This window comes from Trachurus japonicus, chromosome 7 (assembly GCF_045865225.1).
Source record: "Trachurus japonicus isolate A0001 chromosome 7, Traja_1.0".
NCBI classification, from domain to species: Eukaryota; Metazoa; Chordata; class Actinopteri; order Carangiformes; family Carangidae; genus Trachurus; species Trachurus japonicus.
Window position 1 is genome coordinate 3,048,154 of NC_140913.1, and position 27,698 is coordinate 3,075,851.

The window sequence follows — 27,698 nt, forward strand, 5'->3', positions numbered from 1 at the left end:
TTGCACCACATTATCAAGACTTTCACCATCCAACATGTTGTCAGCATTGTATTCAGGAAAAAAACAGAAGGCTGAATAGTGAAGACAAACACAAGGTTGTGTTTCATGACAAAAAACACCGAACCGGAAATTAATTAAGTCCTAAAGACACAACCAAGCGTGTGTGTGTGTGTGTGGTTGTACGTGTCTGTGTGTGGCTGTGTACACATGTTAAAAACTCATTTCCCTAAGTCAAGATGACTTAAAACCTGGATGTAGATATTAACAGTACCATTTGGAGTGATTACACATAGGCAAGTGCTGTTTGCTTTAGAACCCCACACACCTGCACACACACACACACACACACACACACACACACACACACGCACACACACGCACACACACGCACACACACACACACACACACACAGTGTGCAGGATCTGCTGGAGGAGAGTCAATATTTACCTCTCCTCTCTGTTTTCTCTTACATCCTTTAACCACTGGATTCTCTACTCCAGCTTTTGTCTTGTATCACATTTTATTGCCTAATTTCTTTTTATTTTATTCATTCATTTCGGACATGTTAACAGACTTCATCACACATCATCTCAGTTAAAGTAATACAGCAACATGGCCAAAAGGGACAGCGGGAGAAGCAAAAGCTTATCTAGTCCCGTTCCCAGTACCCTCAGAATACATTCTCTTCATCAAGATTTTTTCTCTTTCTATAATAATAATAATAGTTAATAGTTAATATTACTAATGCTGACAATAGTCATACAAAACATCATGTACAGTATCTAGATTATTATTGAAACAGTTGAAGTCTTCCTTTGGTTATGTCTTGTTTTATTAGAGGGGCTTTCGTATTTTGTCAAACCTACTAAACTTGGTTTTATCACTGTAATCAGCGTTTTATCACTTCCTTACATTCAACATGTGAAGCTTGTCAAAGTCAGCTTTGTCACTTTATGGTGGAATTGAAACAACATTTTGCTCGTCATTTTGCACAATGCAACATACAATCAATCAACATTCAAGACAAAAAGACATCCAGACCAACATCTAAGTATAAAATACCTAATAAAAGAACATTTTATATACATTGATCAGTTATGTACAGTATGTTAATAATAAATGGCTAGTGTTGTGTTGTAGAATGTTGTTGGTATGTATGATTTTTGTACTCTTACGTAACTGTACCTTATTTTTCCTTACCTGACCTAACTTAATTTTATCATACCATACTTTACCTTACTTACTGTTCCTTAACTTGTATTACCATACCTTACTATACCTTACCTAATTTTACTGTACCATACTGTCCTTATCTTACCATACTATGCTAAATTTAACCATAACATAGCCTACTATACCTTACCTTACCATACTGTGCCTTACCTTATCATACTGTACCTTACCTTATCCTATGTTTATTTCTTGTTTTATTAGAGAGGCTTTTGTATTTTGTCAAACCTACTAAACTTTTATAAACTTTTTATCACTATAATCAGTATTTTATTACTTCCTCACGTTCAACATGTGAAGCTTGTCAAAGTCAAAGTCAACTTTGTCACTTAATGGTGGAATTGAAACAATACCTTACTGTCCCCAACTTGTATTACCATAGCTTACCTTACCTTACCTTACCTTACCTTACCTTACCTTACCTTACCTTACCTTAGCTTAGCTTAGTTTACCTTACCTTACCTTACCTTACCTTACCTTACCTTACCTTACCTTAGCTTAGCTTAGTTTACCTTACCTTACTATGCCTAATTTAACCATAGCATACTATACCTTACCTTACCATACTGTACCTAACCTTACTAGAGGACAAGCTGCAGTCATTATGAATAACATTACATTTCTCCGGTGTCAATAGTTAACTTGTCATGTGCTGACAACACTATTATGTATAATATGAGGTTACCCTAAAAAGAAATTCTATCTTACAAGATTGACAGTGTGAGATTTGTCCCTACAACCTCATCTTAACTTACCAAACAAAACTGCATCACATCCTCTCTGCCTTTTGTCCTGAAAGAATAAAAGTTGTTTGCAGATCAAGTCCTCCTGAGAGGAGGTTTGTAGTTGGACCCTTCTCAAAAGGGTCAGTTACAATAGCACTCATTTAGCAAGCCAGTGTGCTAATTCTGAGTGTTGTAAGCATGTATACGTGTGTGTGTGCCAAAGAGTTTCTATACATTCTATAGTCTTTGATGGTTATTAACACTGATTGAAGGTTTTACTCACTGCTGTTTTATAATCTTATTGACAGGAAGTCTGGGTCTGGGTAGGGGGCAGAGATAGGATTAATGTCAGATGCTTCACCAGTTTGATGTTCTGAAACCAAAACAGCCAATTAGTTTCAGAATGCTCACTCCACTGACCAATCATGACTAATCACAGTTACAACGCAGCACAAACTCTGATCGACTCTAACTGTAGAATAAAACTGAATTAAATTCAAATTTAAACAGAATATGCATAATAAAACCAAAAAGTTACTTTATTTTTTTTAATTTTTTTTTAGAAATTGAGACCAAATGACTAATGACTGTGTCTGTATGATTTGCTCTCCTGTGTGTTCACCTAGACTGCCTGTTCAAGGTGTGTCCTATGAGCCGGTACTCAGCTCAGAAACAGTTCTGGAAAGCCAAACAAGCCAAACATGAGAAGGACAAGATTGGTGATGTGGTTCTACTGCAGAAACTGCAGGTAACAGACACACACACATTCCACACACACCTGAAACCTTCATCAGAGAGTTTTCAGTCTTTGTGTTAAACACATATGATACGTGTGTGTGTGTCTTACAGCATGCATCGAATCTGGAGCAGAAGCAGAATGAGACAGAAAACAAGAAGGTCCATGGAGACGTTGTAAAATATGGAACTGTCATGCAGGTAAATAACTTGTTTATAATCTGTCGTCACATTTCAGCATCAGACACCACTGACGAGACAACGCACAACCTGATTCAAGTGGTGTGTGTGTGTGTGCGCAGCTGACAAAGGAAGATAATATTTGATCATGGTCCTGGTCAAGAGCCTGCAACAGTCATAAAGATACAACACCACAAAGCAAAAAACTGATGTCAAAGAGACTGAAACAACCAGTTTTAAAGTTCATACAATCATGTTTATCCTCTACAAACAGCCACAGGACAGAGAGCTGACAGCTGGTAACAACACGTGTAGGGTTGCCACCCGTATTTGAGGATTAAATAGAGCATTTCGTTTTGAATCAATACCAGACAGGATTTTCCCGCATTCTGTGGAATCGTCCGAAAATACAAACACTATAGTGACAACAAATGTCAGACTAACTAACAACTAACTATGTTGGCGAATATTTCCTGTGGTGGACGGTGGCCTGTCAGATGTGTGACAGCTTCAGGAGAACAACATTCTCCTGATTTATTTATCAAGGTTGAGGTGCACAGTTGGATAAATAGGCATTTATTTTTCGATCAAATTAGGAATTGCATTCTTAAATATTTGATTAATTGTAGTATATATTTAAAAAAGAAAAAGAAGAAACAAATACATAAATAGATTTACATGCCAATATTAAAAACTGTGTTTTCTTAGATTAAAAAAAAAATGTTTGTAGATATTTTGTGTGGTCTCACCGTTTGGATAGTGTGACTGCAAACTATGACGAGAGAGAGAGAGAGAGAGAGAGAGAGAGAACTCTATTGATCCCAATGGGCAATTCAGTTTGCAGTTGCACCTAGCCATGGTGAATAAATACATAAATAAACAAAGGACAATACAATACCACAACCAGCATGACATGAAAAGAGTCTCAGCAACACATTCAAATTGACATTCAATATTTAAAAGCCAGGGGAAATAAGCCAAAGATGTTGTGTGCCCCTACACGCACACACACCTGTGTTCACATCACCCTGTACAATTATTCAATTCATCAACAATTTTTCATCCTACACTCAATTTGTAACAGTCTAATGTTAATTTCATCACATATCCATTATTGCTGTATCTGTCTTTTTACTTTATACTAATGTATTGTGTAGACAAAGCATATGCACTGTTAAATAGAATTAGTATAATATGCCTGACATCTCACATGTTCCTCCAAAATGTTGTTATGAATTCAGCTATGACAGTATGACCACTTGAAAAGCCTGCTGAGTTGTGATATATGAGAGAATGATTACCACTGTTAACAATGATTTCAATGCCAGAAGGAGTTTATGACTGAACAGTTGGACATTCAGCTTATTTCTTCTGTCCGTTGGTGTCAATCTTAATATTTTCATGAAACCATGTTTTAAGTTATGATTTACCATAACTTTGTCGTTCGTGGTCTGTCGTATTGATCAATTTTATACTCAAGCTGTGTCTTTGCCTCACTACATTCTGCTCCCAGACTGAGCTTCTGTCTGGTTGTGTCCAGTTGCGTTTTCCATTTATTTCTGCTGACATTTGTATTTACTTAAGGTGAGACCTTTTCAAACCAACTTTCGATAACTTAGCCTCAGTTTGCTACTTTTTGTTGCATGTTGTACTTGATAAACAAAAAAGCGTCTGCAGTTTTAAGGATAAATACATGTATTTCCTGTGACTGTTTCACAAGAAATAATGAGGCTGATACTGTATCTATCACATCAAACTACAAAGGGTTAAATTTCATAAAAAAATATAAACTCATACTTTTACTTATCATACTTTAAAAAAAATCTAATTATCAGGTGAACCAGTGTGTGTAAGGTAACATCTACTGCTATGACACTGGGCTGACTCACACTCCTCCCTTCCCATTTTTACAGTGGCAACATGTCCTTTTGATTGTGCCGATATGTATATAGCTGAAGACCTATCATCATACTGTACACACACACACACACACACACACACACACACACACACACACACACACACGAAAACTCACAGCGACAGGCTGGGTGTGGACCTTGTTGAGTGAAACAGAGTTAGATTATTTAGATAAAGATTCCTGTGGGATAAAGGTGTGTGTGTGTGTGTGTGTGTGTGTGTGTGTGTAGAAGGTGTGGAGAGAGTAATGTGGGTCATAGCCATAGCACTCCCTTAAACTGCAGTATAAGCAATATATCCGTAGAACATGTTTGAACACACACATATTCTATTTTATAAATTCTGTATTTTCAGTTTTTCATGTTCAGCTTCAAACTAACAATATGTTGGTCTCTCAGCTCCAGGCCCACTGGTTCATATTGCAGATAGAAAACTTAACTTTTGCCATTGCAGCTAACATTAGACATTGCCCCTTTACAAACACCTTACAAATATATAGTTCCATTTTTTAAGGATAGGCTCACACTACTTTTTTTCAAATTCCCAGGTGTAATTGTGAACACCAAGAGAGTTTTTGCTTGTCGTGATTGTTCTTTCTACTGAGTAGAAATTAAAAGATGATCTCATGAATGACAGTGTCCACAGTCGTCCTTCCACGAGGTTTCAGCCAACAGAGTTTGACAAATCAGGTGGATTTGTGCAAAGGTCTTTTATTTGTTACCACTGACTCTTTCACAGATCATCTGGGAAACACAAAGATATTTAAAAGACTGTAACTTTGCAGGATGTCCAGCTCATTTAAAGAACTCAGGTCGTTGGGAAATGATCTTTTAAAGGCCGGCATAATCAAGAGTAAGGATTGCAACAATGACTAACAATTATAATGCTCACATAGACACTTGAATGTTATTTTAAGACTATTTCCGGAGGTGGATTAGGATGCATTTGGTGCTGTAATGAGTATCTGTGTCAGCAGGACAGGATTGCTTGGTTTGAGCTTGGTTTTCAGTGCAATTTTCATAAACATACAGTGAAATGAATGGACATGTGATGTGATCTGTGTCTCCAGCTGCTCCACATGAAGAGTAATAAATACCTGACTGTAAACAAGCGCCTGCCGGCTCTGCTGGAGAAGAACGCCATGCGAGTCACCCTGGATGGGACAGGGAATGAAGGCTCCTGGCTCTTCATCCAGCCCTTCTGGAAGCTCCGTGCCAATGGAGACAATGTAAACACACATCACAGCACACATCAGTACAGGAAGTCGCGCACCGCAGGCCAGGTTTACAGGAAACTGACTGCTCGTCCCCAAATGAGGAATCCTAATGACCTGACTTTTACTGCTGTCGTGCCATAATGACAAATATTTTAGTTCTATAATGAAATAGAATACATATTTTCTCAATATTTTCATACTTCCAATTACCCTTTCCTGTTGTAACACCTGTAGGCCAGTAATAATTGGAGCAAAACTATATTGATACAGCACATTTAAGCACATAACAGAAGCACCATTATTAGAAACAATATTGTGGTAAATTGACTGTAAATTATAACTCAAGGATCACATACTTTCTACTTCTGGAGCCTCACAGCTTCCATCAGCTGTGTGAAAAATCTCATAAATAGACATTGAGTCAAATCAGTAGCCAGACATTTATCTAAGAATGAAGAATTCACTTTTCAAGTGAACTCTATTTCTAGAGCTTTTAAACGCAGCTTGAGCTGAGTGAACTGCTTTACCAATGACAGTAATAATGATAAAAGTAAGTAACACAACAGATAAGTAAAGAAAATCACAGCAAATATACTATATAGACAAAAAAATACTAATACAACAAGAAAACACAAAGGAACAAATACATGATTGTATTTGTATTGACAGTGGACTAAACCTTATGAACAATAGAGATGCAGGGAGCATGTCTAATATCTAATGGCAATAGGGTGCATTAATTTACCTCTACCATCTGCTCTAGTTGTAGTTGTACAGGCAGAGTTCTCTTTTTATTAAATTTATTTTTAATTTCTTTCTTCAGTTAATCCATATCATATATACACATACACACAAAAAAACAAACAAAAAGAAACAAAACAAAACATACCCTCTCATGCGTACCTATACTGATTAATACAATAGTAAATTATGTTACTAGTCATCGAATCAGTAATAATAACATAACACAAGTATCAAGTGAGTAATGGAAAATAAAAATAAAATAAGTAAATAACTAAAAATATATATTATAATAATAAATAAATAAAAAAACACGAACAGCTATAACACAAAAAAAAATTAAAATAAATTATATATCGATCTGCAAATTATTAAAGAAAAAAGAAAGAAAAAGAGAGAAAACACAACAAAGGCAGAGTTATCAATTGTTATTATTGATAAATAAAAATCCAAACCAAAACCTTTACTCTAGACCGTTTGGGGTTGTGTGGCAGAACTCGTCGTACCCCAGAATGACAATGGAATAGTATTAGTTGCAGTACAAAGCATCAGTGTAAAGTTGTAAAGTGTTATTAAGACTATAACTGATACCGGTTCATCATGTACCATCATGTAGATCAGAACGTCTCAGACATATCAGTAGCGGTGTGAGGATTGAGTGTGAGCTGTTTGATGCAGGTGGTGGTGGGAGATAAGGTGATTCTGAACCCGGTGAATGCTGGTCAGCCGCTGCACGCCTCAAACTACGAACTGACTGACCATCCAGGCTGCAAAGAGGTGAGACGTACACTAAACACACACACACACACACACACACACACACACACACACACACACACACACACACACACACACACACACACACACACACACACACACACACACACAGTGAGAGCTGCTCATACTCAAACTGAGACTGAGACTGGGACTGATCAGGATTATGACTGCCTCAGAACCAGCTGGAAAACTGATAAATAATATTCTGTACTCACATAAACATCTGTCACTCTTGTTGTTTGCCATTAGAGATTTAATTTCCATCAGTTCACCAAAGCTGGGCAGCATCACACTTCTTCTTTGAAACCAAGCCTACACTCTCAGCAGTGCTTCTAATGCAGGTTGTATACTCCCTCTGCAGGTGAACTCTGTGAACTGCAACACCAGCTGGAAGATCAACCTCTTCATGATGTTCAGCGACCACAGAGAGGAAGTCCTCAAAGGAGTGAGTGAACAGTACAGCCGCTCTCACAGTTGATCAGCTCTTTAGCTCCCCTTGATCTGTGACCAGTGGTTAGATTATCAGTTCAAAGAATAATTCATTTAAACAATTTTAAAAGGCCCAAAGCTCTTGAAATTCTGTGTAAGAAAACCAAATATTAGAGCAAAGGCTAAGAATCACAATGACTTTTTGAAAATTCCTTCACTTTTATTTGATCTTTCTTATAATCCCTTTTTTGTAACCACAGACTTGTACCTTTGTTTTTTGTTTTTTGTTTTCAATCAAAGAACCAGATGTTTCAAGTTTCTCATCTTTGACCAGGAGAGTTTTAAGTGACAATGTGACAATGAGACTTGTTCTTATGGGATTTCAGTAATCCCCTATTATATTTCAGTAATAGGGGCACCTATTATATTGAGCAGAAACTACTGGTACTTCTTAAATGGTCCTTTATTGCTTCTTTAATTGTCTCTCTAGCCCTAACTCCCTCTCTCTCTCAGGGCGATGTGGTGCGTTTGTTTCACGCTGAACAAGAGAAGTTTTTGACTTGCGATGAGTACAAGAGCAAACTTCACGTTTTCCTGCGAACCACGTTGAGGCAGTCTGCAACCTCAGCAACCAGCTCCAACGCTCTGTGGGAGGTTGAGGTAAACACACGCACACATACACACAAGTACACACTAACACAGGACATTTCCTCTGAATTGGTGTCAAGATTTGTTTATGTTCTGATTGGTCTGTCAGGTTGTCCATCATGACCCCTGTCGTGGGGGGGCGGGACACTGGAACAGCCTCTATAGATTCAAACATCTGGCCACTGGCAACTACCTAGCTGCTGAGGTAACCACGGCAATGCTGGATGGATGGATGAATGCACAAAGGAATGGATGATAATTGTGGATTGACTAAAATAATGTACTTGGTAGACATGAAAGAATATCTGAATATTTCTGCCACTTAATCACTGTGGCAGTGATTTTGTACTTAAAAAATAAATGTGTTGTTTTGTTTAGAAAAATATTTTCAATAACTTTTATGAATTTAGTTGTGGTTGTGGTGAAATTATGGATGGTTGGATGGATGCTTGGTTGGTTGGATGGATGGATGGATGGATGCTTGGTTGGTTGGATTTATGGATGGATGCTTGGTTGGTTGGATGGATGGATGGATGGATGGATGGATGGATGGATGGATGGATGGATTGATGGATGGATGGATGGATGGATGGATGGATGGATGGATGGATGGATGGATGGATGGATGGATGGATGGATGGATGGATGGATGGATGGATGGATGGATGGATGGATGGATGGATGGATGGATGGATGCTTGGTTGGATGGATGGGTGGATGGATGCTTGGTTGGATGGATGGGTGGATGGATGGATGGATGGGTGGATGGATGGATGGATGGATGGGTGGATGGATGGATGGGTGGGTGGATGGGATGGGTGGATGGATGGATGGATGGATGGATGGATGGATGGATGGATGGATGGATGGATGGATGGATGGATGGATGGATGGTTGGTTGGTTGGATGGATGGATGGTTGGATGGATGGTTGGTTGGTTGGATGGATGGATGGTTGGCTGGCTGGATGGATGGAGGGAGGGATGGATGGTTGGTTGGATGGATGGATGGATGGATGGATGGTTGGTTGGATGGATGGATGGATGGATGGATGGATGGATGGATGGATGGATGGATGGATGGATGGATGGATGGATGGCAAGTATTTACTCTTCTTTGTGGTTTCCTTTGAAGTATCTTTAAACCGTGGTGTCTGCTGTTGTTCTAGGAGAATCCAGGATATAAAGGGGACAGTGCAGACCTCTCCTCCTCGGTGAGTCCAGCTGTACAGTTTGAATACTGTACTCCCCTCCCCTCAAGAAGCTTGTGCCTCTTGTCAGGCCATCATTGTAAATAAGAACTCGTTCTTAATGATTCTGCCTGGTTAAATAAAGGTTAAATTTTTAAAAATAAAGAAAAATAATCAGTAATACCTCTATCTGAGGTACAGAGCCTCCTCAACCTTACCCTCGCCTCTGACCTCTCTGTAGATGGATGGTAGTCGTAGCAACAAGCGCTCCCACGGCGAGAGGATCAAGTACAAGCTGGTGGCAGTGCCTCATGGGAACGACATTGCCTCACTGTTCGAGCTGGACCCGACCACGTTGCAGAAAACTGATTCATTTGTGCCACGGTAGGAAAAAACTGATGCAGATGTTCTCTTAAGCAGAGATCAGACACACACAAACACTGCCTCAGATCATACAAAGAGTGTGAATAGTCTCAACTGAGCTGCTTGTCTTCCAGAAACTCATATGTACGGTTGAGACATCTGTGTACCAACACCTGGATCCAGAGCACCAACGTCCCTATCGACATTGATGAGGAGAGACCCATCAGACTCATGGTGAGTGCTTGGTGAAATAATATAATAAATACATGAAATGAACAGGTAGCCACATCCTGACCTGTGATGGTGCTAGAGATTCATCCTGAGGGGAACATGAATGTCTGACCTACATTTCACCACAATCTGTCCAACAGTTGTTGTTTTTTTTGTGAACAACTTTTTATTGTTTTAAAGTGAAAACAAGTACAGAAGTCAGAAAACAATACAGGTACATTGCCATCAAAAAAAGAAGAAAAAATTAAGGGATAGCTGTCAAACAGTTGTTGATGATGAGGATCAACAGTTATCATGACGCATCCTCTGTAGACCATGAATATTTGTAAGTTCCTTCAGTGTGTAAAGTGTATGTAAACATCCCATATCCTCATCCTGCAGTTAGGAACATGTCCCACTAAAGAGGATAAGGAGGCCTTTGCCATTGTCTCAGTTCCTGTGATGGAGATCAGAGATCTGGACTTTGCCAATGATGCCAGTGCAATGTTGAGCACTGTGGTGGACCAGTTCAACCAGGGCTTCATCAGCCAGAATGACCGGAGGTACAACACTGTGTGTGTATGTTATGAGTACAACTGCTGTGCCTGTGTGTGAGTTTGAAAGCTTGTTTTATATCCACAAATGTGAAGAACCAGGATTTTTGACGAAAATGTTTCTCCCATTGCAGGTGAATATTGACTGAATTATTTCCAAATGCTAAGCACTGATTAAAGAGATATTCATGGGAGCACAAGCAAGATCATAAAGAGGGGAAGAGACAGGGGCTGTGGAAGAGTTATTATCTATGGATGTTTATGTTTCTCAGATTTGCCATCAAGCTGCTGGAGGATGTGGTTTTCTTTGTGGCCGATGTCATTAATAGTGGTCAGCCAGTCATTGATGTCGTCATGACCAAAGCCAATCGAGAGCGACAGAAACTGATGAGAGAACAGAACATCCTCAAACAGGTTTGATCCGAACTTTACACCGGGATTTAAACAAAAGCAAAAAGCAAAATTCAGTGACTAACACCTTGTGTGTTACTGTGTGTTTAGATCTTTGGCATCATTAAGGCTCCTTTTAAGGACCGGGGGGGAGGGGAGGGTCCCCTGCTGTGTCTGGAGGAGCTGGCTGACCAGAAAAATGCTCCCTACCAGTACATGCTGAGACTATGCTATAGAGTCCTCCGACATTCCCAGGAAGACTATCGCAAGAACCAGGTGAGGAGGAACCTGATTATTCAATACAATCCTTTACGGTTTTATGCTGATGACACTGTAGTCTACTGTTGAACCAATTGAATCTCGCCCTGACTTAAGGGTAATTGTCAAGAAGTGCCATTTGGAGGCGCACTTCAGTGATTCTATATTGCTACTCCATTGCCACAAAAGACAGACAAGAAGACAAATAAATAGGTTTGGTTGATTATGCCTGTTCTCTCACCTACCGCCTCCCCCCCTCACCCACCAGGAGCACATAGCAAAACAGTTTGGTGTAATGCAGAGTCAGATTGGTTATGACATCCTAGCTGAGGACACCATTACTGCCCTGCTGCACAACAACCGCAAACTGCTGGAGAAACACATCACCAAGACTGAGGTGGAGACCTTCGTCAGCCTTGTCCGCAAGAACCGAGAGCCTAGGTAAACAAGGAATGAGGCTAGAGAGAGATCATGTTGTTATTATGGTTGTTTGCTTCCTGTACTGTACTAAGCTTAATGTGTTTGTGTTTGTGCAGGTTTCTGGACTATCTGTCAGACCTGTGCGTGTCCAACAATGTTGCCATCCCAGTCACTCAGGAGCTCATCTGTAAATGTGTACTGGACCCCAAAAACCAGGATATTCTCATCAAGACAGAGTAAGGACAGAGTGGTGGGGGAGGTCTTTAGTGACAGTAGTCCTAGTCTAGTGGTCCCAAATGTTTTACATGATTTTCATTGCTGTCTTCCAGGTGATCAGAACAAACGTTAGATTTTAAATAATCCAGACTTTATTTTAGCATGAGCATGTTTCACAAAAATAATTCGAAATTCTTAAATTACAATAGCAATTTTACCTCAGACTCGTACTGTTTTTTTTTTTACTGTTCTTTTCATGTCAGCATGAGGCACTGACACTTCTGCTCTTTTTCTTTTTGAAATCTGTAGACGTCGTGTCCCAAAAGAGGCACCCCCTGGTGGTGTTCAGGGAGAGTACATGACAATGGATGATTATGGAGATGAGGATGAGGTAAGTTTGCCTATTTAAGGGTGTATTCAGACCTAGCTCGTTTGGAGCAGTTGTTCAGAGAGAGGGAGCATTTAACCCCAAAGATCTGTTCGTTTGGGCATATGAGAAAACAGCAATCCCGCAAGGGATGCCAGCTAAAACAAGCACGCCGAGATTGCCAAGAAGGGGTGGTCTTGGTTTGTTTCCATTCGAGCCCTGGAATGGTTTGTTTGCAGTGAGATGTAATCAATTCAGCAACCGACACAACATGCAACATGATGCTGATGTTCTATGGTTCTCATGGGGCTGGGCCAGCCCGACCAGACCTCTGGATGAAAATATATAGGATGACTTAGGTCAGGTCGGGCACCGGCCTCCTTATTTTTTCGGGCTGGATTCGGCATGTATTCAGGCCGAATATATGTAAAATAACTTGGATTGGGTCGAGTCCGGGCTTTAACCGCGGGTTGGGCCGGGTGGGTTTTAATTTTCAGGCCTGTTGAGAACTCTATTCCATGGTTTTTGTTTTTCCTGGGTAACCTCCTCCGTAAGATTTCTGACCAATGAGAGGACAATTGGCTCGCGCATGTGTTTACAACTTTGGACCACTTGGGACTGTTGGGACTTGGGACCACAAAAGACCCAAAGGAAAAATGCAACAATTGTGTTGTTTTAGCCCCTGAATTGGAACACAACAACTAACAAAGAAGAAGAGAAAATGACTAACCCATAGCAAATACTCTCTACCTGCTATATTTCTATTGCCATTGTAAATATTTCTCTATATGTAGGTGTGGCTGGTGTGGACAGATAAGACCAATGAGAGACAGGAGAAGAGCATCAGACAGCTGGCTCAGGAGGCGAGGCAGGGGAATGCTCATGATGAGAATGTCCTTACCTATTACAGGTAGAAAAACACACAGGAGTGTAATCCTCTGGGTTCATGAATGTCAACATCTATTAAAGATTCCACCATTAACTTGTCAGTGAATGCACTGGAACAGTTTTCTACAAGATTTGAGAATACCAATGTTGCTGACAACTTTTATAATTAACTAATCTTGCTTTAAATTTAAAACTGTGCCAAAGTTGTACAGGACATTATTACACTGTATACTGTCTTGACCTTGTCAGGTACCAGCTGAAGCTCTTTGCCCGGATGTGCTTGGACCGTCAGTATTTGGCCATAGACGAGATCTCCAAGCAGCTGGATGTGGAGCTCATCTTCCTGTGCATGATGGATGAGACACTACCCTTTGACCTACGAGCCTCCTTCTGTCGCCTCATGCTCCATGCCCATGTTGACCGAGACCCTCAGGAGCTTGTGACCCCTGTTAAATTTGCCCGCCTTTGGACCGAAATCCCCACCTCCATCACCATCAAAGAGTTGGTAGATTTTAATACTGATGTGCCTTGTTTGATTGTCTTTCTTATGCCTTAATGGTTTTTAGAGTCTAAATGGATTGCCTGGTGGTGTGTTTGGCAAGTTGACAAGTCTGCAATTCAAATTTTGAATCTTTGTGAGCTTAAAGCCAATCGCAAATGTGACCTTTGCATTCAGGTACAATTGGTGAATTTAAAGTATATGCTAGTGGTGTAAGAATTGTGTAGAGCCCAGTCCTTTTTAAGACTCCTATTAACTCCCTTTGACAAATGCACGTCACCAAACTGTATGTACATAAGATTAGGGTTGGGTCACGAGAATCGGATGGAACCAGTTCTAACGTTGCTTTAGCAATTTTCATTCACGCTGACTGCTGCACCGACCGCCGCGCTAACCGCCGACCACCAGTAAAACAGGAAAGAAGAATTTAATATATGCCTGCACAGACCACCCACAAACCGCAGCGTTAAGCAGACGACACATTGATTTTCTATTTTTTGCCCGCATGTAACATCTTATTTCCCTGCAGAGCTGCGCGCAGCGCACCTATTGACGCAGCCCCTCCTTGACCTGCTCTCTCTCTGTCACACACACATTGACAGCGGACCTGTCTGTGAACTGGCCCTCCTCTCCTACACACTGAAGCCTGTTTAAAACAGCGATTCCGTTATATTTCCAACCCCTCATTATGCTGGCGTTGTATACATTGTTGTTTACATGGGGCTCTCCCTCTTATACAGACGTCCAGTCGACTCTGTGACGACCTCCTCCGCTGCTGGTTTAACGGCGGAACAGCGATGCTCCCCATTCCTTGTTCTGTTCGTACATTTTATACAGAACGGCTGGTGGAATAATTTTTCAACAGAATAGTGAAAACATGAGCATCCACGAGAGAAAGGATTGTTGTTGGTGCAGAGAATAGGCTGGCTGAAGTGATCCACATCCAAATATTATGTTATTGTGAAATAATTTAAATTAATGTAATATTTATTTGATATAATGTAGGCTATAGCTTCATACATTTAAGACCCCTATTTGCTAGCACCACAAATAGAATCTAATTCTTTGGGAAAAATAACTCAGGTGCTCCCTCATTTTAGTGCTGATGGATCGTGTAGAAATGTGGGCTCTCTTGTGAACCCAGTCCTTGAAGACTTCCATTAATCCCCTGTAGCAGATGCCCATTGCTCACCACTAGCAAGTTGACAAGTCTGCCCTTCAATTTCGGTACCGTTGTCGGAGTGGTTACCTCTTTGTCCATGTTTCATGAGGTTTTGAACCCAGCCGAATTTCTTACAAGATAGAGCAGCAGGATGAAGCCTGGGTAGCTCAGTCGGTAGAGCATCAGACTTTTAATCTGAGGGTCCAGGGTTCAAGTCCCTGTTCAGGCGGAGTACTGTCCTTAAGATATGTGTTCACATTATAAACACTGTAGTAGAGCTTAAAGCAGACGTTACATGCTGATGGATCGTGTAGAAATGTGGGCTCTCTTGTGAACCCAGTCCTTGAAGAGTTTCATTAATCCCCTGTGGCAGATGCCCTTTGCTCTACTCTCGCAAGTTGACAAGTCTGCCCTTCAATTGACCCTTCGCGTAAGCCCCGCCCCCTTGGTTACTGTTGCTACGGCGGGCAAGCTTTCACTCCCAGCCATGCTCCTGGCAATATTTGGTATCGATTTCAAAGGAAATTTCAGCAAATTTCTGGGTAAACTGTTCTGAGATAATAGAGAGAAGAAGTCACAAAGATCATTCATAGTTTTCAGTGACGTGACTCGCGCAGGAGGATAAAACATCTGTTCAACGACACGACTGGACAATGTACAGAGCAGCAGTAAGGACCGGTAATTTTACCGTCTATCAACCCACCAAGACTTACGTCATCTCACTGGTCATGAAACGTTGTCAAACTGCAAGTTTTTGGGCGATTGTGAACCACATACAGCTTTCGCTGCTGTTTTGTTTTCTCCCACCGCTGTATCAGTCAGTGAAAGCAGTCCCTGCCTGGAGGATCCCTGGCCTAAAAGCCCAGGTAAAAGCCCTAAAAGTACAGCTGTCATATCGGAGGTGAACATATGGTTATCCCCATATTTACACTTGCTCAAGTCGAAAAAAAAGTCCGCTCGTATCTGAACATCTCTATATTGCTGCTGCCGCCGCCGCCGTAGTAGCAGCAGCAACAACAACATCCTTCTCTACAAACAAATGTTTTTCGTCCTAGTCTCAAAATGTGTCCACAAAAGCAAACGTAATGACTCACTGCGGAAAGCTTACCAGGCCTATAGTTACGGTTGCTAACGTAGGATTGGACAATAGCCGTTTGTGGGAGGAGTTGGCGAAGGGTCAATTCCGGAACCATTGTAGGTGTGGTTACCTCTTTGTCCACGTTTCAAAAGAGGTTTTGAACCCAGCCGAATTTCTTACAAGATAAAACATCTCTATGAAGCCTGGATAGCTCAGTCGGTAGAGCAAGTTGACAAGTCTGCCCTTCAATTCCGGAACCATTGTAGGTGTAGTTACCTCTTTGTCCATGTTTCAAAAGAGGTTTTGAACCCAGCGAAATTTCTTACAAGATAAAACATCTCTATGAAGCCTGGATAGCTCAGTCGGTAGAGCATTAGACTTTTAATCTGAGGGTCCAGGGTTCAAGTCCCTGTTCAGGCGTGGCACTATCTTTAAAGGATCATAGGGCAGGATTTGTGAGAAAATACCGGAAAATACCCATGCGTTTTACGTTTTTTAAATAATAATGGGTGAGGAAGCGTTCAAAACCAAAAAGAACGAGCCCATCCGCGTATCTCTCGATTGCCCTGAACGGGGTCTGTGCTGCAAAATGCGTTGCAATTCAGGGGGTGAATTTCGCGCGCTGGCCGGCGGACCTGACGTCAGCGCGTCCACGACTGCCTTCGAATGGATCAATGGAATGGAGACATGAAGAGGGCAACCGCGGCAGAGCGACTGATACAGTAACAGAATGGCGACACTCCCTGTTATATCAATCGCTCTGAACCAGGGTGGATCCAAATTAGGCCTACTGTTACTGCCAGCAAACGACCCAGCACAACTGAAAGCCCTGTTAACCCCCCCCCCCCACCGCCGCCGCCACTCTCTCTCCCCCTCCCTTCACACACGCTCACAGCAGCAGGCAGGTCACTTACACACCCTCTCCCTCTTCACTACTGTCTTATTATTAGCCGTTAGCCGCAGCTAGTGGTTAAAAGCCGACGTTATAACTTTAACAACGTTATCAGGCAGGTGGACAAACGTCCTCTTTTGCCCGGACACGTCCACTTTTCACGTCCTGACGCGACGCGTCCGTTTTTTTTTTTTTTTAATGAAATCATGAATATGTCCGGTGTTGATTGGTTTTCATGGGACCGCGGACCCTGACAGATGTGGTCCGACACCCGGACCCGGCGCGTTAATTCTCAGTACCGGCCTGTAGGAGTAGGAGCCCATACAGATCCATGCAGAGGAGCTCAGAGGAACAGACAGCAGCCCCCTGCTGCAGCACAGTGAAGAGGCAGGTGTGTGTGTGTGTGTGTGTGTGTGTGTGTGTCTGTCTGTCTGTCTGTCTGTGTGTGTGTGTGTGTGTGTGAGAGAGAGAGAGAGAGAACCTACAGTAAAATACCCCCCCCCCCCCCTCCCTCCCCAGATAGGAAAGACTGTAAAGAGTAAAGTAAACAGCGAAGAGTCTGTGCGCGCTCCCGTGCCGGTGGCTTCGCTGGTTGCTGTAGTTACGCGCAGCGGCCGTCGCGTCACTGGCCGTTCTCATTAATCCTGCCCTATGATCCTTTAAGGTACGTGTTCACATTATAAACACTGAAGTAGAGCTGAAATCAGACGTTACATGCTGATGGATCGTGTAGAAATGTGGGCTCTCTTGTGAACCCAGTCCTTGAAGAGTTTCATTAGTCCCCTGTGGCAGATGCCCATTGCTCTACACTAGCAAGTTGACAAGTCTGCCCTTCAATTTCGGAACCATTGTAGGAGTGGTTAGCTCTTTGTCCATGTTTCAAAAGAGGTTTTGAACCCAGACAAATTTCTAACAAGATAGAGCAGCAGGATGAAGCCTGGGTAGCTCAGACGGTAGAGCATCAGACTTTTAATCTGAGGGTCCAGGGTTCAAGTCCCTGTTCAGGCGGAGTACTGTCCTTAAGATATGTGTTCACATTATAAACACTGAAGTAGAGCTGAAATCAGACGTTACATGCTGATGGATCGTGTAGAAATGTGGGCTCTCTTGTGAACCCAGTCCTTGAAGAGTTTCATTAGTCCCCTGTGGCAGATGCCCATTGCTCTACACTAGCAAGTTGACAAGTCTGCCCTTCAATTTCGGAACCATTGTAGGAATGGGTACCTCTTTGTTCATGTTTCAAAAGAGGTTTTGAACCCAGCCGATGTTCTTAAAAGATAAAACATCTTTCTGAAGCCTGGGTAGCTCAGTCGGTAGAGCATCAGACTTTTAATCTGAGGGTCCAGGGTTCAAGTCCCTGTTCAGGCGTGGCACTATATTTAAGGTACGTGTTCACATTCTAAACACTGACGTAGAGCTGAAATCAGACGTTACATGCTGATGGATCGTGTAGAAATGTGGGCTCTCTTGTGAACCCCGTCCTTGAAGAGTTTCATTAATCCCGTGTGGCAGATGCCCATTGCTCTACTCTCGCAAGTTGACAAGTCTGCCCTTCAATTCCGGAACCATTGTAGGTGTGGTTACCTCTTTGTCCATGTTTCAAAAGAGGTTTTGAACCCAGCCGAATTTCTTACAAGATAAAACATCTCTATGAAGCCTGGATAGCTCAGTCGGTAGAGCATCAGACTTTTAATCTGAGGGTCCAGGGTTCAAGTCCCTGTTCAGGCGTGGCACTGTCTTTAAGGTACGTGTTCACATTATAAACACTGAAGTAGAGCTGAAATCAGACGTTACATGCTGATGGAGCGTGTAGAAATGTGGGCTCTCTTGTGAACCCCGTCCTTGAAGAGTTTCATTAATCCTCTGTGGCAGATGCCCGTTGCTCTACACTAGCAAGTTGACAAGTCTGCCCTTCAATTTCGGAACCATTGTAGGAATGGGTACCTCTTTGTTCATGTTTCAAAAGAGGATTTGAACCCAGCCGAATTTCTTACAAGATAAAACATCTCTATGAAGCCTGGGTAGCTTAGTCGGTAGAGCATCAGACTTTTAATCTGAGGGTCCAAGGTTCAAGTCCCTGTTCAGGCGTGGCACTGTCTTTAAGGTACGTGTTCACATTATAAACACTGAAGTAGAGCTGAAATCAGACGTTACATGCTGATGGATCGTGTAGAAATGTGGGCTCTCTTGTGAACCCCGTCCTTGAAGAGTTTCATTAATCCCGTGTGGCAGATGCCCATTGCTCTACTCTCGCAAGTTGACAAGTCTGCCCTTCAATTCCGGAACCATTGTAGGTGTGGTTACCTCTTTGTCCATGTTTCAAAAGAGGTTTTGAACCCAGCCGAATTTCTTACAAGATAAAACATCTCTTTGAAGCCTGGATAGCTCAGTCGGTAGAGCATCAGACTTTTAATCTGAGGGTCCAGGATTCAAGTCCCTGTTCAGGCGTGGCACCATCTTTAAGGTACGTGTTCACATTATAAACACTGTAGTAGAGCTTAAAGCATACGTTACATGCTGATGGATCGTGTAGAAATGTGGGCTCTCTTGTGAACCCAGTCCTTGAAGAGTTTCATTAGTCCCCTGTGGCAGATGCCCTTTGCTCTACTCTCGCAAGTTGACAAGTCTGCCCTTCAATTCCGGAACCATTGTAGGTGTGGTTACCTCTTAGTCCATGTTTCAAAAGAGGTTTTGAACCCAGCCGAATTTCTTACAAGATAAAACATCTCTTTGAAGCCTGGATAGCTCAGTCGGTAGAGCATCAGACTTTTAATCTGAGGGTCCAGGGTTCAAGTCCCTGTTCAGGCGTGGCACCATCTTTAAGGTACGTGTTCACATTATAAACACTGTAGTAGAGCTTAAAGCATACGTTACATGCTGATGGATCGTGTAGAAATGTGGGCTCTCTTGTGAACCCAGTCCTTGAAGAGTTTCATTAGTCCCCTGTGGCAGATGCCCATTGCTCTACACTAGCAAGTTGACAAGTCTGCCCTTCAATTTCGGAACCATTGTAGGTGTGGTTACCTCTTTGTCCATGTTTCAAAAGAGGTTTTGAACCCAGCCGAATTTCTTACAAGATAAAACATCTCTATGAAGCCTGGATAGCTCAGTCGGTAGAGCATCAGACTTTTAATCTGAGGGTCCAGGGTTCAATTCCCTGTTCAGGCGTGGCACTGTCTTTAAGGTACGTGTTCACATTATAAACACTGAAGTAGAGCTGAAATCAGACGTTACATGCTGATGGATCGTGTAGAAATGTGGGCTCTCTTGTGAACCCCGTCCTTGAAGAGTTTCATTAAAGCAGAACTATGCAGGATTTGGGCTGTAATTATTGTGGCTCAGAGTCACTGTGATGGTTGAGTGACCTGTTATGAAGTGAATGGGGTCTAGGCCAATGCGCTCACCCCCCCCACTGGCTGAAAACCGCACTTGCAAGATCAGTCGTCCGTCTCGGTGTTACAAATCTCGTCAATGGATAGAAGTATCGCGAGAAACTGCTTTACGGCAGTACGAGATAAGAACGCATATGACGTCATGCATGTCACGAATCGTGATTGGTTTGAGTTCGGAAAGTCGGAGGAAACCATGGAAACATGAAATGTTTACTGATGAAGTTCAGCTTGTGGCTAACAGGGAGCTAATGCTAACACAGATACACACACCATGGGTCTTTTATAAGATAATGTAATACATCATGACACACACACACACACCTTCGCGTTTTGGAACCTTTATTCCTGTGTGTGTATGTCTGTGTCTTTGTGCCTGTGTGTGGCTGTATTAGCGTTAGCGCCGTGTTAGCATTAGCTCCGTGTTAGCATAGCGTTAGCTCGGTGTTAGCATTAGCTCCGTGTTAGCATTAGCGCCGTGTTAGCGTTAGCTCGGTGTTAGCAGGGCTTAGCAAACAGCAGTAAACACAAGCACGTGTAGGGGGGGTGGAGGAGGTGGCGGCGGCGAGTTTTTTTTTTTTTTTTTTTACGACAGTGACATGTGCCTACCAGAACTGTGGGGGAGCTCCGGAGAGGGAAAAAAGAGAAACCAACGAAGGAGCGAGCTATTTCCGGCCGAGCTGCATAGTTCTGCTTTAATCCCGTGTGGCAGATGCCCATTGCTCTACTCTCGCAAGTTGACAAGTCTGCCCTTCAATTCCGGAACCATTGTAGGTGTGGTTACCTCTTTGTCCATGTTTCAAAAGAGGTTTTGAACCCAGCCGAATTTCTTACAAGATAAAACATCTCTATGAAGCCTGGATAGCTCAGTCGGTAGAGCATCAGACTTTTAATCTGAGGGTCCAGGGTTCAAGTCCCTGTTCAGGCGTGGCACCATCTTTAAGGTACGTGTTCACATTATAAACACTGTAGTAGAGCTTAAAGCATACGTTACATGCTGATGGATCGTGTAGAAATGTGGGCTCTCTTGTGAACCCAGTCCTTGAAGAGTTTCATTAGTCCCCTGTGGCAGATGCCCATTGCTCTACACTAGCAAGTTGACAAGTCTGCCCTTCAATTTCGGAACCATTGTAGGTGTGGTTACCTCTTTGTCCATGTTTCAAAAGAGGTTTTGAACCCAGCCGAATTTCTTACAAGATAAAACATCTCTATGAAGCCTGGATAGCTCAGTCGGTAGAGCATCAGACTTTTAATCTGAGGGTCCAGGGTTCAAGTCCCTGTTCAGGCGTGGCACCATCTTTAAGGTACGTGTTCACATTATAAACACTGTAGTAGAGCTTAAAGCATACGTTACATGCTGATGGATCGTGTAGAAATGTGGGCTCTCTTGTGAACCCAGTCCTTGAAGAGTTTCATTAGTCCCCTGTGGCAGATGCCCATTGCTCTACACTAGCAAGTTGACAAGTCTGCCCTTCAATTTCGGAACCATTGTAGGAATGGGTACCTCTTTGTTCATGTTTCAAAAGAGGATTTGAACCCAGCCGAATTTCTTACAAGATAAAACATCTCTATGAAGCCTGGGTAGCTCAGTCGGTAGAGCATCAGACTTTTAATCTGAGGGTCCAGGGTTCAAGTCCCTGTTCAGGCGTGGCACTGTCTTTAAGGTACGTGTTCACATTATAAACACTGAAGTAGAGCTGAAATCAGACGTTACATGCTGATGGATCGTGTAGAAATGTGGGCTCTCTTGTGAACCCCGTCCTTGAAGAGTTTCATTAATCCTCTGTGGCAGATGCCCGTTGCTCTACACTAGCAAGTTGACAAGTCTGCCCTTCAATTTCGGAACCATTGTAGGTGTGGTTACCTCTTAGTCCATGTTTCAAAAGAGGTTTTGAACCCAGCCGAATTTCTTACAAGATAAAACATCTCTATGAAGCCTGGATAGCTCAGTCGGTAGAGCATCAGACTTTTAATCTGAGGGTCCAGGGTTCAAGTCCCTGTTCAGGCGTGGCACTGTCTTTAAGGTACGTGTTCACATTATAAACACTGAAGTAGAGCTGAAATCAGACGTTACATGCTGATGGAGCGTGTAGAAATGTGGGCTCTCTTGTGAACCCCGTCCTTGAAGAGTTTCATTAATCCTCTGTGGCAGATGCCCGTTGCTCTACACTAGCAAGTTGACAAGTCTGCCCTTCAATTTCGGAACCATTGTAGGAGTGGTTACCTCTTTGTCCATGTTTCAAAAGAGGTTTTGAACCCAGCCGAATTTCTTACAAGATAAAACATCTCTATGAAGCCTGGGTAGCTCAGTCGGTAGAGCATCAGACTTTTAATCTGAGGGTCCAGGGTTCAAGTCCCTGTTCAGGCGTGGCACTGTCTTTAAGGTACGTGTTCACATTATAAACACTGAAGTAGAGCTGAAATCAGACGTTACATGCTGATGGATCGTGTAGAAATGTGGGCTCTCTTGTGAACCCCGTCCTTGAAGAGTTTCATTAATCCTCTGTGGCAGATGCCCGTTGCTCTACACTAGCAAGTTGACAAGTCTGCCCTTCAATTTCGGAACCATTGTAGGAATGGGTACCTCTTTGTTCATGTTTCAAAAGAGGATTTGAACCCAGCCGAATTTCTTACAAGATAAAACATCTCTATGAAGCCTGGGTAGCTCAGTCGGTAGAGCATCAGACTTTTAATCTGAGGGTCCAGGGTTCAAGTCCCTGTTCAGGCGTGGCACTGTCTTTAAGGTACGTGTTCACATTATAAACACTGAAGTAGAGCTGAAATCAGACGTTACATGCTGACGGAGCGTGTAGAAATGTGGGCTCTCTTGTGAACCCCGTCCTTGAAGAGTTTCATTAATCCTCTGTGGCAGATGCCCGTTGCTCTACACTAGCAAGTTGACAAGTCTGCCCTTCAATTTCGGAACCATTGTAGGAGTGGTTACCTCTTTGTCCATGTTTCAAAAGAGGATTTGAACCCAGCCGAATTTCTTACAAGATAAAACATCTCTATGAAGCCTGGGTAGCTCAGTCGGTAGAGCATCAGACTTTTAATCTGAGGGTCCAGGGTTCAAGTCCCTGTTCAGGCGTGGCACTGTCTTTAAGGTACGTGTTCACATTATAAACACTGAAGTAGAGCTGAAATCAGACGTTACATGCTGATGGAGCGTGTAGAAATGTGGGCTCTCTTGTGAACCCCGTCCTTGAAGAGTTTCATTAATCCTCTGTGGCAGATGCCCGTTGCTCTACACTAGCAAGTTGACAAGTCTGCCCTTCAATTTCGGAACCATTGTAGGAATGGGTACCTCTTTGTTCATGTTTCAAAAGAGGATTTGAACCCAGCCGAATTTCTTACAAGATAAAACATCTCTATGAAGCCTGGGTAGCTCAGTCGGTAGAGCATCAGACTTTTAATCTGAGGGTCCAGGGTTCAAGTCCCTGTTCAGGCGTGGCACTGTCTTTAAGGTACGTGTTCACATTATAAACACTGAAGTAGAGCTGAAATCAGACGTTACATGCTGATGGATCGTGTAGAAATGTGGGCTCTCTTGTGAACCCCGTCCTTGAAGAGTTTCATTAATCCCGTGTGGCAGATGCCCATTGCTCTACTCTCGCAAGTTGACAAGTCTGCCCTTCAATTCCGGAACCATTGTAGGTGTGGTTACCTCTTTGTCCATGTTTCAAAAGAGGTTTTGAACCCAGCCGAATTTCTTACAAGATAAAACATCTCTATGAAGCCTGGATAGCTCAGTCGGTAGAGCATCAGACTTTTAATCTGAGGGTCCAGGGTTCAAGTCCCTGTTCAGGCGTGGCACCATCTTTAAGGTACGTGTTCACATTATAAACACTGTAGTAGAGCTTAAAGCATACGTTACATGCTGATGGATCGTGTAGAAATGTGGGCTCTCTTGTGAACCCAGTCCTTGAAGAGTTTCATTAGTCCCCTGTGGCAGATGCCCATTGCTCTACACTAGCAAGTTGACAAGTCTGCCCTTCAATTTCGGAACCATTGTAGGAGTGGTTAGCTCTTTGTCCATGTTTCAAAAGAGGTTTTGAACCCAGCCGAATTTCTTACAAGATAAAACATCTCTATGAAGCCTGGATAGCTCAGTCGGTAGAGCATCAGACTTTTAATCTGAGGGTCCAGGGTTCAAGTCCCTGTTCAGGCGTGGCACTGTCTTTAAGGTACGTGTTCACATTATAAACACTGAAGTAGAGCTGAAATCAGACGTTACATGCTGATGGATCGTGTAGAAATGTGGTCTCTCTTGTGAACCCAGTCCTTGAAGAGTTTCATTAATCCCCTGTGGCAGATGCCCTTTGCTCTACTCTCGCAAGTTGACAAGTCTGCCCTTCAATTCCGGAACCATTGTAGGTGTGGTTACCTCTTAGTCCATGTTTCAAAAGAGGTTTTGAACCCAGCCGAATTTCTTACAAGATAAAACATCTCTATGAAGCCTGGATAGCTCAGTCGGTAGAGCATCAGACTTTTAATCTGAGGGTCCAGGGTTCAAGTCCCTGTTCAGGCGGAGTACTGTCCTTAAGATATGTGTTCACATTATAAACACTGAAGTAGAGCTGAAATCAGACGTTACATGCTGATGGATCGTGTAGAAATGTGGGCTCTCTTGTGAACCCCGTCCTTGAAGCGTTTCATTAATCCCGTGTGGCAGATGCCCATAACCCGTTACGCAAATACCGCCATTTTTGACATCCCGCAATGCATTGTGGGTATGCACCGATGCACTCTGGGATTGAAAGCGTCCAAACAACACCGCAGCACCCGGCAGCACCGTGCTCCGTGGCTCTGTCAGACGGGCCACGGCCGCAATGGACACAGAAGTTAACTTTCGTAATATGACGGTCAGTCATAAATGTAAACGGAATCAAAATAAAACTAGTGAAACTACTAAATCAACTTGGAGCTCGAGCGTTTATAAGAACCAGGCGCATATTTGCAACAGGCTACTTATTTTTGCAATGACCAGCACCCATTATGCACAGAACAAGGAGGTCACTGCAGGAACACTGGAATAAAACTACTTTTCCCCCGACATATCTTTATTGACATCAGACAATAAATACGACAGCTTGTCTGTGTTACCACGACACAGGAGCTGATCAGAGTAGGGGTGTCAACGTTTACAATTTGTTTTGTGTCTAACAAAGGCTTTTTATTTTCAAACAATTCTTATGCTCAGCACAGAAAATATATAATATAATCTCTGTTGTTGTTACTGTTCAAAAGAGTCAGAATAGAAGGAAGGGTCGGATCGAGAGCAGCATTCATTTACAAGTTTAATCTGCACCAATAGCCTACACCTTTTCTGAATAAATGTACGGCCACAGCTTAGGTTACCGGCTCTTCCCTTGGCTCAGTCATCGGACCGGGCACGACCGGACAGGTTCGGCTCGAAAACATTTACTACCAGGGTTTTTTCTGAATTATAAATATTGAGGCGGCCGCCTCTGTCTGCGTTTGTACGGAGGGAGAGATCAGCTGATCTGCTGCTGTTTACTTTCTCTCTGAGCGTCTCCGCCTGCAGATGTTCAGCTGAGGGAATACGCTGCTCACCTGTTGAGCTGAGCGTTAGCAGCAAGTTGATAACCAGCTTCGTACCGTGTTCACTCGGACCGGGGCTTGAGGTTTTGTTAAGATGGAATATGAACACAAAGACGAGTCTCCTTCGCAGTACAGGCCGGAGGAGTCGGTGTTGTTGTTGTTTTTTTCCCCCCTCGGCCTTTATTCTGAAGGGACAGCTGGAAAGAGACCGGTAGGCTACGCGCAGATAGAGGGGGGGATTGACACGCAGTTCAGGCAACATTATCACCCCTAAAAATATATATTGGTGAGAAATGATCGAGGAGGAGGGGGGAAAAAGACGTGTAAACGACTATTGATTTTTCTAAACGGTTATGATTTGTTATCCGTGTACCTGTTTACACGTGTAGATGTTGACACTCCTAGATCAGAGCTTCTATTAGTCCAGCACAACCTCAGGTCTCTGTGTGTCTGTGTCGCGAGCAGGAGGAGCCGCTGTTGACAGGTGAGGACGGTATAACACATAGCCTATTACTATTTGGTCATATACAAGGGATGTGAACTAAAATATGTACACAGGTTACAGCTGTCATGTGTCGGGAGGGGGGGGCGGCAACCGTGCCGTGTACACGTTTAAAATGGAAAGCATTGCACAGTTTACACGTGTACATATTTTAGTACATGTTCACATCCCTTAATAGAATAATATTGTGTTACAGCGTCCTCACCTGTCAGTCAGCGGCTCCTCCCGCTCGCTCTCTCGCATGCAGGTGCACACAGACACAGAGACAGTGACAGGTTGTGCTGGACTAATAAGGACTGTGTCGTGGTAACACAGACAAGCTGTCGTATTTATTGTCTGATGTCAATAAAGATATGTCGGGGGTTAAAGTAGTTTTATTCCAGTGTTCCTGCAGTGACCTCCTTGTTCTGTGCATAATGGTCATTGCAAAAATAAGTAGCCTGTTGCAAATATGCGCCTGGTTCTTATAAACGCTCGTGCTCCAAGTTGATTTACTAGTTTCACTAGTTTTATTTTGATTCCGTTTACATTTATGACTAACCGTCATATTACTAAAGTTAACTTCTGTGTCCATTGCGGCCATGGCCCGTCTGTCAGAGCCACGGAGCACGGTGCTGCGGTGTTGTTTGGACGCTTTCAATCCCAGAGTGCATCGGTGCATACCCACAATGCATTGCGGGATGTCCAAGATGGCGGTATTTGCGAAACGGGTTATTGCTCTACTCTCGCAAGTTGACAAGTCTGCCCTTCAATTCCGGAACCATTGTAGGTGTGGTTACCTCTTTGTCCATGTTTCAAAAGAGGTTTTGAACCCAGCCGAATTTCTTACAAGATAAAACATCTCTATGAAGCCTGGATAGCTCAGTCGGTAGAGCATCAGACTTTTAATCTGAGGGTCCAGGGTTCAAGTCCCTGTTCAGGCGGAGTACTGTCCTTAAGATATGTGTTCACATTCTAAACACTGACGTAGAGCTGAAATCAGACGTTACATGCTGATGGATCGTGTAGAAATGTGGTCTCTCTTGTGAACCCAGTCCTTGAAGAGTTTCATTAATCCCCTGTGGCAGATGCCCTTTGCTCTACTCTCGCAAGTTGACAAGTCTGCCCTTCAATTCCGGAACCATTGTAGGTGTGGTTACCTCTTTGTCCATGTTTCAAAAG

At 42.8% G+C, this 27,698-nt stretch overlaps 1 protein-coding gene and 21 non-coding genes across 22 annotated transcripts in view; all 22 read left to right on the top strand.

Annotated features, from left to right (window-relative positions):
- Positions 1–27,698, top strand: part of itpr3 (inositol 1,4,5-trisphosphate receptor, type 3) — a 129,384-nt gene that overhangs the window by 24,482 nt on the left and 77,204 nt on the right. Inside the window, exons 3-20 of the mRNA XM_085780810.1 lie at positions 2,583–2,704; positions 2,806–2,892; positions 5,858–6,016; positions 7,424–7,522; positions 7,884–7,967; positions 8,465–8,611; positions 8,709–8,804; positions 9,767–9,811; positions 10,029–10,171; positions 10,285–10,384; positions 10,763–10,923; positions 11,187–11,328; positions 11,416–11,580; positions 11,831–12,003; positions 12,099–12,218; positions 12,508–12,589; positions 13,360–13,475; positions 13,703–13,954. Coding sequence (XP_085636936.1) covers positions 2,583–2,704; positions 2,806–2,892; positions 5,858–6,016; positions 7,424–7,522; positions 7,884–7,967; positions 8,465–8,611; positions 8,709–8,804; positions 9,767–9,811; positions 10,029–10,171; positions 10,285–10,384; positions 10,763–10,923; positions 11,187–11,328; positions 11,416–11,580; positions 11,831–12,003; positions 12,099–12,218; positions 12,508–12,589; positions 13,360–13,475; positions 13,703–13,954 — 2,293 coding nt within the window. The remainder of the gene's footprint in view (positions 1–2,582; positions 2,705–2,805; positions 2,893–5,857; positions 6,017–7,423; positions 7,523–7,883; positions 7,968–8,464; positions 8,612–8,708; positions 8,805–9,766; positions 9,812–10,028; positions 10,172–10,284; positions 10,385–10,762; positions 10,924–11,186; positions 11,329–11,415; positions 11,581–11,830; positions 12,004–12,098; positions 12,219–12,507; positions 12,590–13,359; positions 13,476–13,702; positions 13,955–27,698) is intronic.
- Positions 15,271–15,343, top strand: trnak-uuu (transfer RNA lysine (anticodon UUU)). Its single transcript has one exon. It is a non-coding gene; the product is annotated as a tRNA-Lys (tRNA).
- On the top strand, positions 16,540–16,612 carry trnak-uuu (transfer RNA lysine (anticodon UUU)). The gene has a single exon. It is a non-coding gene; the product is annotated as a tRNA-Lys (tRNA).
- Positions 18,020–18,092, top strand: trnak-uuu (transfer RNA lysine (anticodon UUU)). Its single transcript has one exon. It is a non-coding gene; the product is annotated as a tRNA-Lys (tRNA).
- On the top strand, positions 18,380–18,452 carry trnak-uuu (transfer RNA lysine (anticodon UUU)). The gene has a single exon. It is a non-coding gene; the product is annotated as a tRNA-Lys (tRNA).
- Positions 18,740–18,812, top strand: trnak-uuu (transfer RNA lysine (anticodon UUU)). Its single transcript has one exon. It is a non-coding gene; the product is annotated as a tRNA-Lys (tRNA).
- trnak-uuu (transfer RNA lysine (anticodon UUU)) lies at positions 19,100–19,172 on the top strand. The gene has a single exon. It is a non-coding gene; the product is annotated as a tRNA-Lys (tRNA).
- trnak-uuu (transfer RNA lysine (anticodon UUU)) lies at positions 19,460–19,532 on the top strand. Its single transcript has one exon. It is a non-coding gene; the product is annotated as a tRNA-Lys (tRNA).
- On the top strand, positions 19,820–19,892 carry trnak-uuu (transfer RNA lysine (anticodon UUU)). Its single transcript has one exon. It is a non-coding gene; the product is annotated as a tRNA-Lys (tRNA).
- Positions 20,180–20,252, top strand: trnak-uuu (transfer RNA lysine (anticodon UUU)). The gene has a single exon. It is a non-coding gene; the product is annotated as a tRNA-Lys (tRNA).
- trnak-uuu (transfer RNA lysine (anticodon UUU)) lies at positions 21,329–21,401 on the top strand. The gene has a single exon. It is a non-coding gene; the product is annotated as a tRNA-Lys (tRNA).
- On the top strand, positions 21,689–21,761 carry trnak-uuu (transfer RNA lysine (anticodon UUU)). The gene has a single exon. It is a non-coding gene; the product is annotated as a tRNA-Lys (tRNA).
- On the top strand, positions 22,049–22,121 carry trnak-uuu (transfer RNA lysine (anticodon UUU)). Its single transcript has one exon. It is a non-coding gene; the product is annotated as a tRNA-Lys (tRNA).
- Positions 22,409–22,481, top strand: trnak-uuu (transfer RNA lysine (anticodon UUU)). The gene has a single exon. It is a non-coding gene; the product is annotated as a tRNA-Lys (tRNA).
- On the top strand, positions 22,769–22,841 carry trnak-uuu (transfer RNA lysine (anticodon UUU)). The gene has a single exon. It is a non-coding gene; the product is annotated as a tRNA-Lys (tRNA).
- trnak-uuu (transfer RNA lysine (anticodon UUU)) lies at positions 23,129–23,201 on the top strand. Its single transcript has one exon. It is a non-coding gene; the product is annotated as a tRNA-Lys (tRNA).
- On the top strand, positions 23,489–23,561 carry trnak-uuu (transfer RNA lysine (anticodon UUU)). Its single transcript has one exon. It is a non-coding gene; the product is annotated as a tRNA-Lys (tRNA).
- trnak-uuu (transfer RNA lysine (anticodon UUU)) lies at positions 23,849–23,921 on the top strand. Its single transcript has one exon. It is a non-coding gene; the product is annotated as a tRNA-Lys (tRNA).
- Positions 24,209–24,281, top strand: trnak-uuu (transfer RNA lysine (anticodon UUU)). Its single transcript has one exon. It is a non-coding gene; the product is annotated as a tRNA-Lys (tRNA).
- On the top strand, positions 24,569–24,641 carry trnak-uuu (transfer RNA lysine (anticodon UUU)). Its single transcript has one exon. It is a non-coding gene; the product is annotated as a tRNA-Lys (tRNA).
- Positions 24,929–25,001, top strand: trnak-uuu (transfer RNA lysine (anticodon UUU)). Its single transcript has one exon. It is a non-coding gene; the product is annotated as a tRNA-Lys (tRNA).
- Positions 27,388–27,460, top strand: trnak-uuu (transfer RNA lysine (anticodon UUU)). Its single transcript has one exon. It is a non-coding gene; the product is annotated as a tRNA-Lys (tRNA).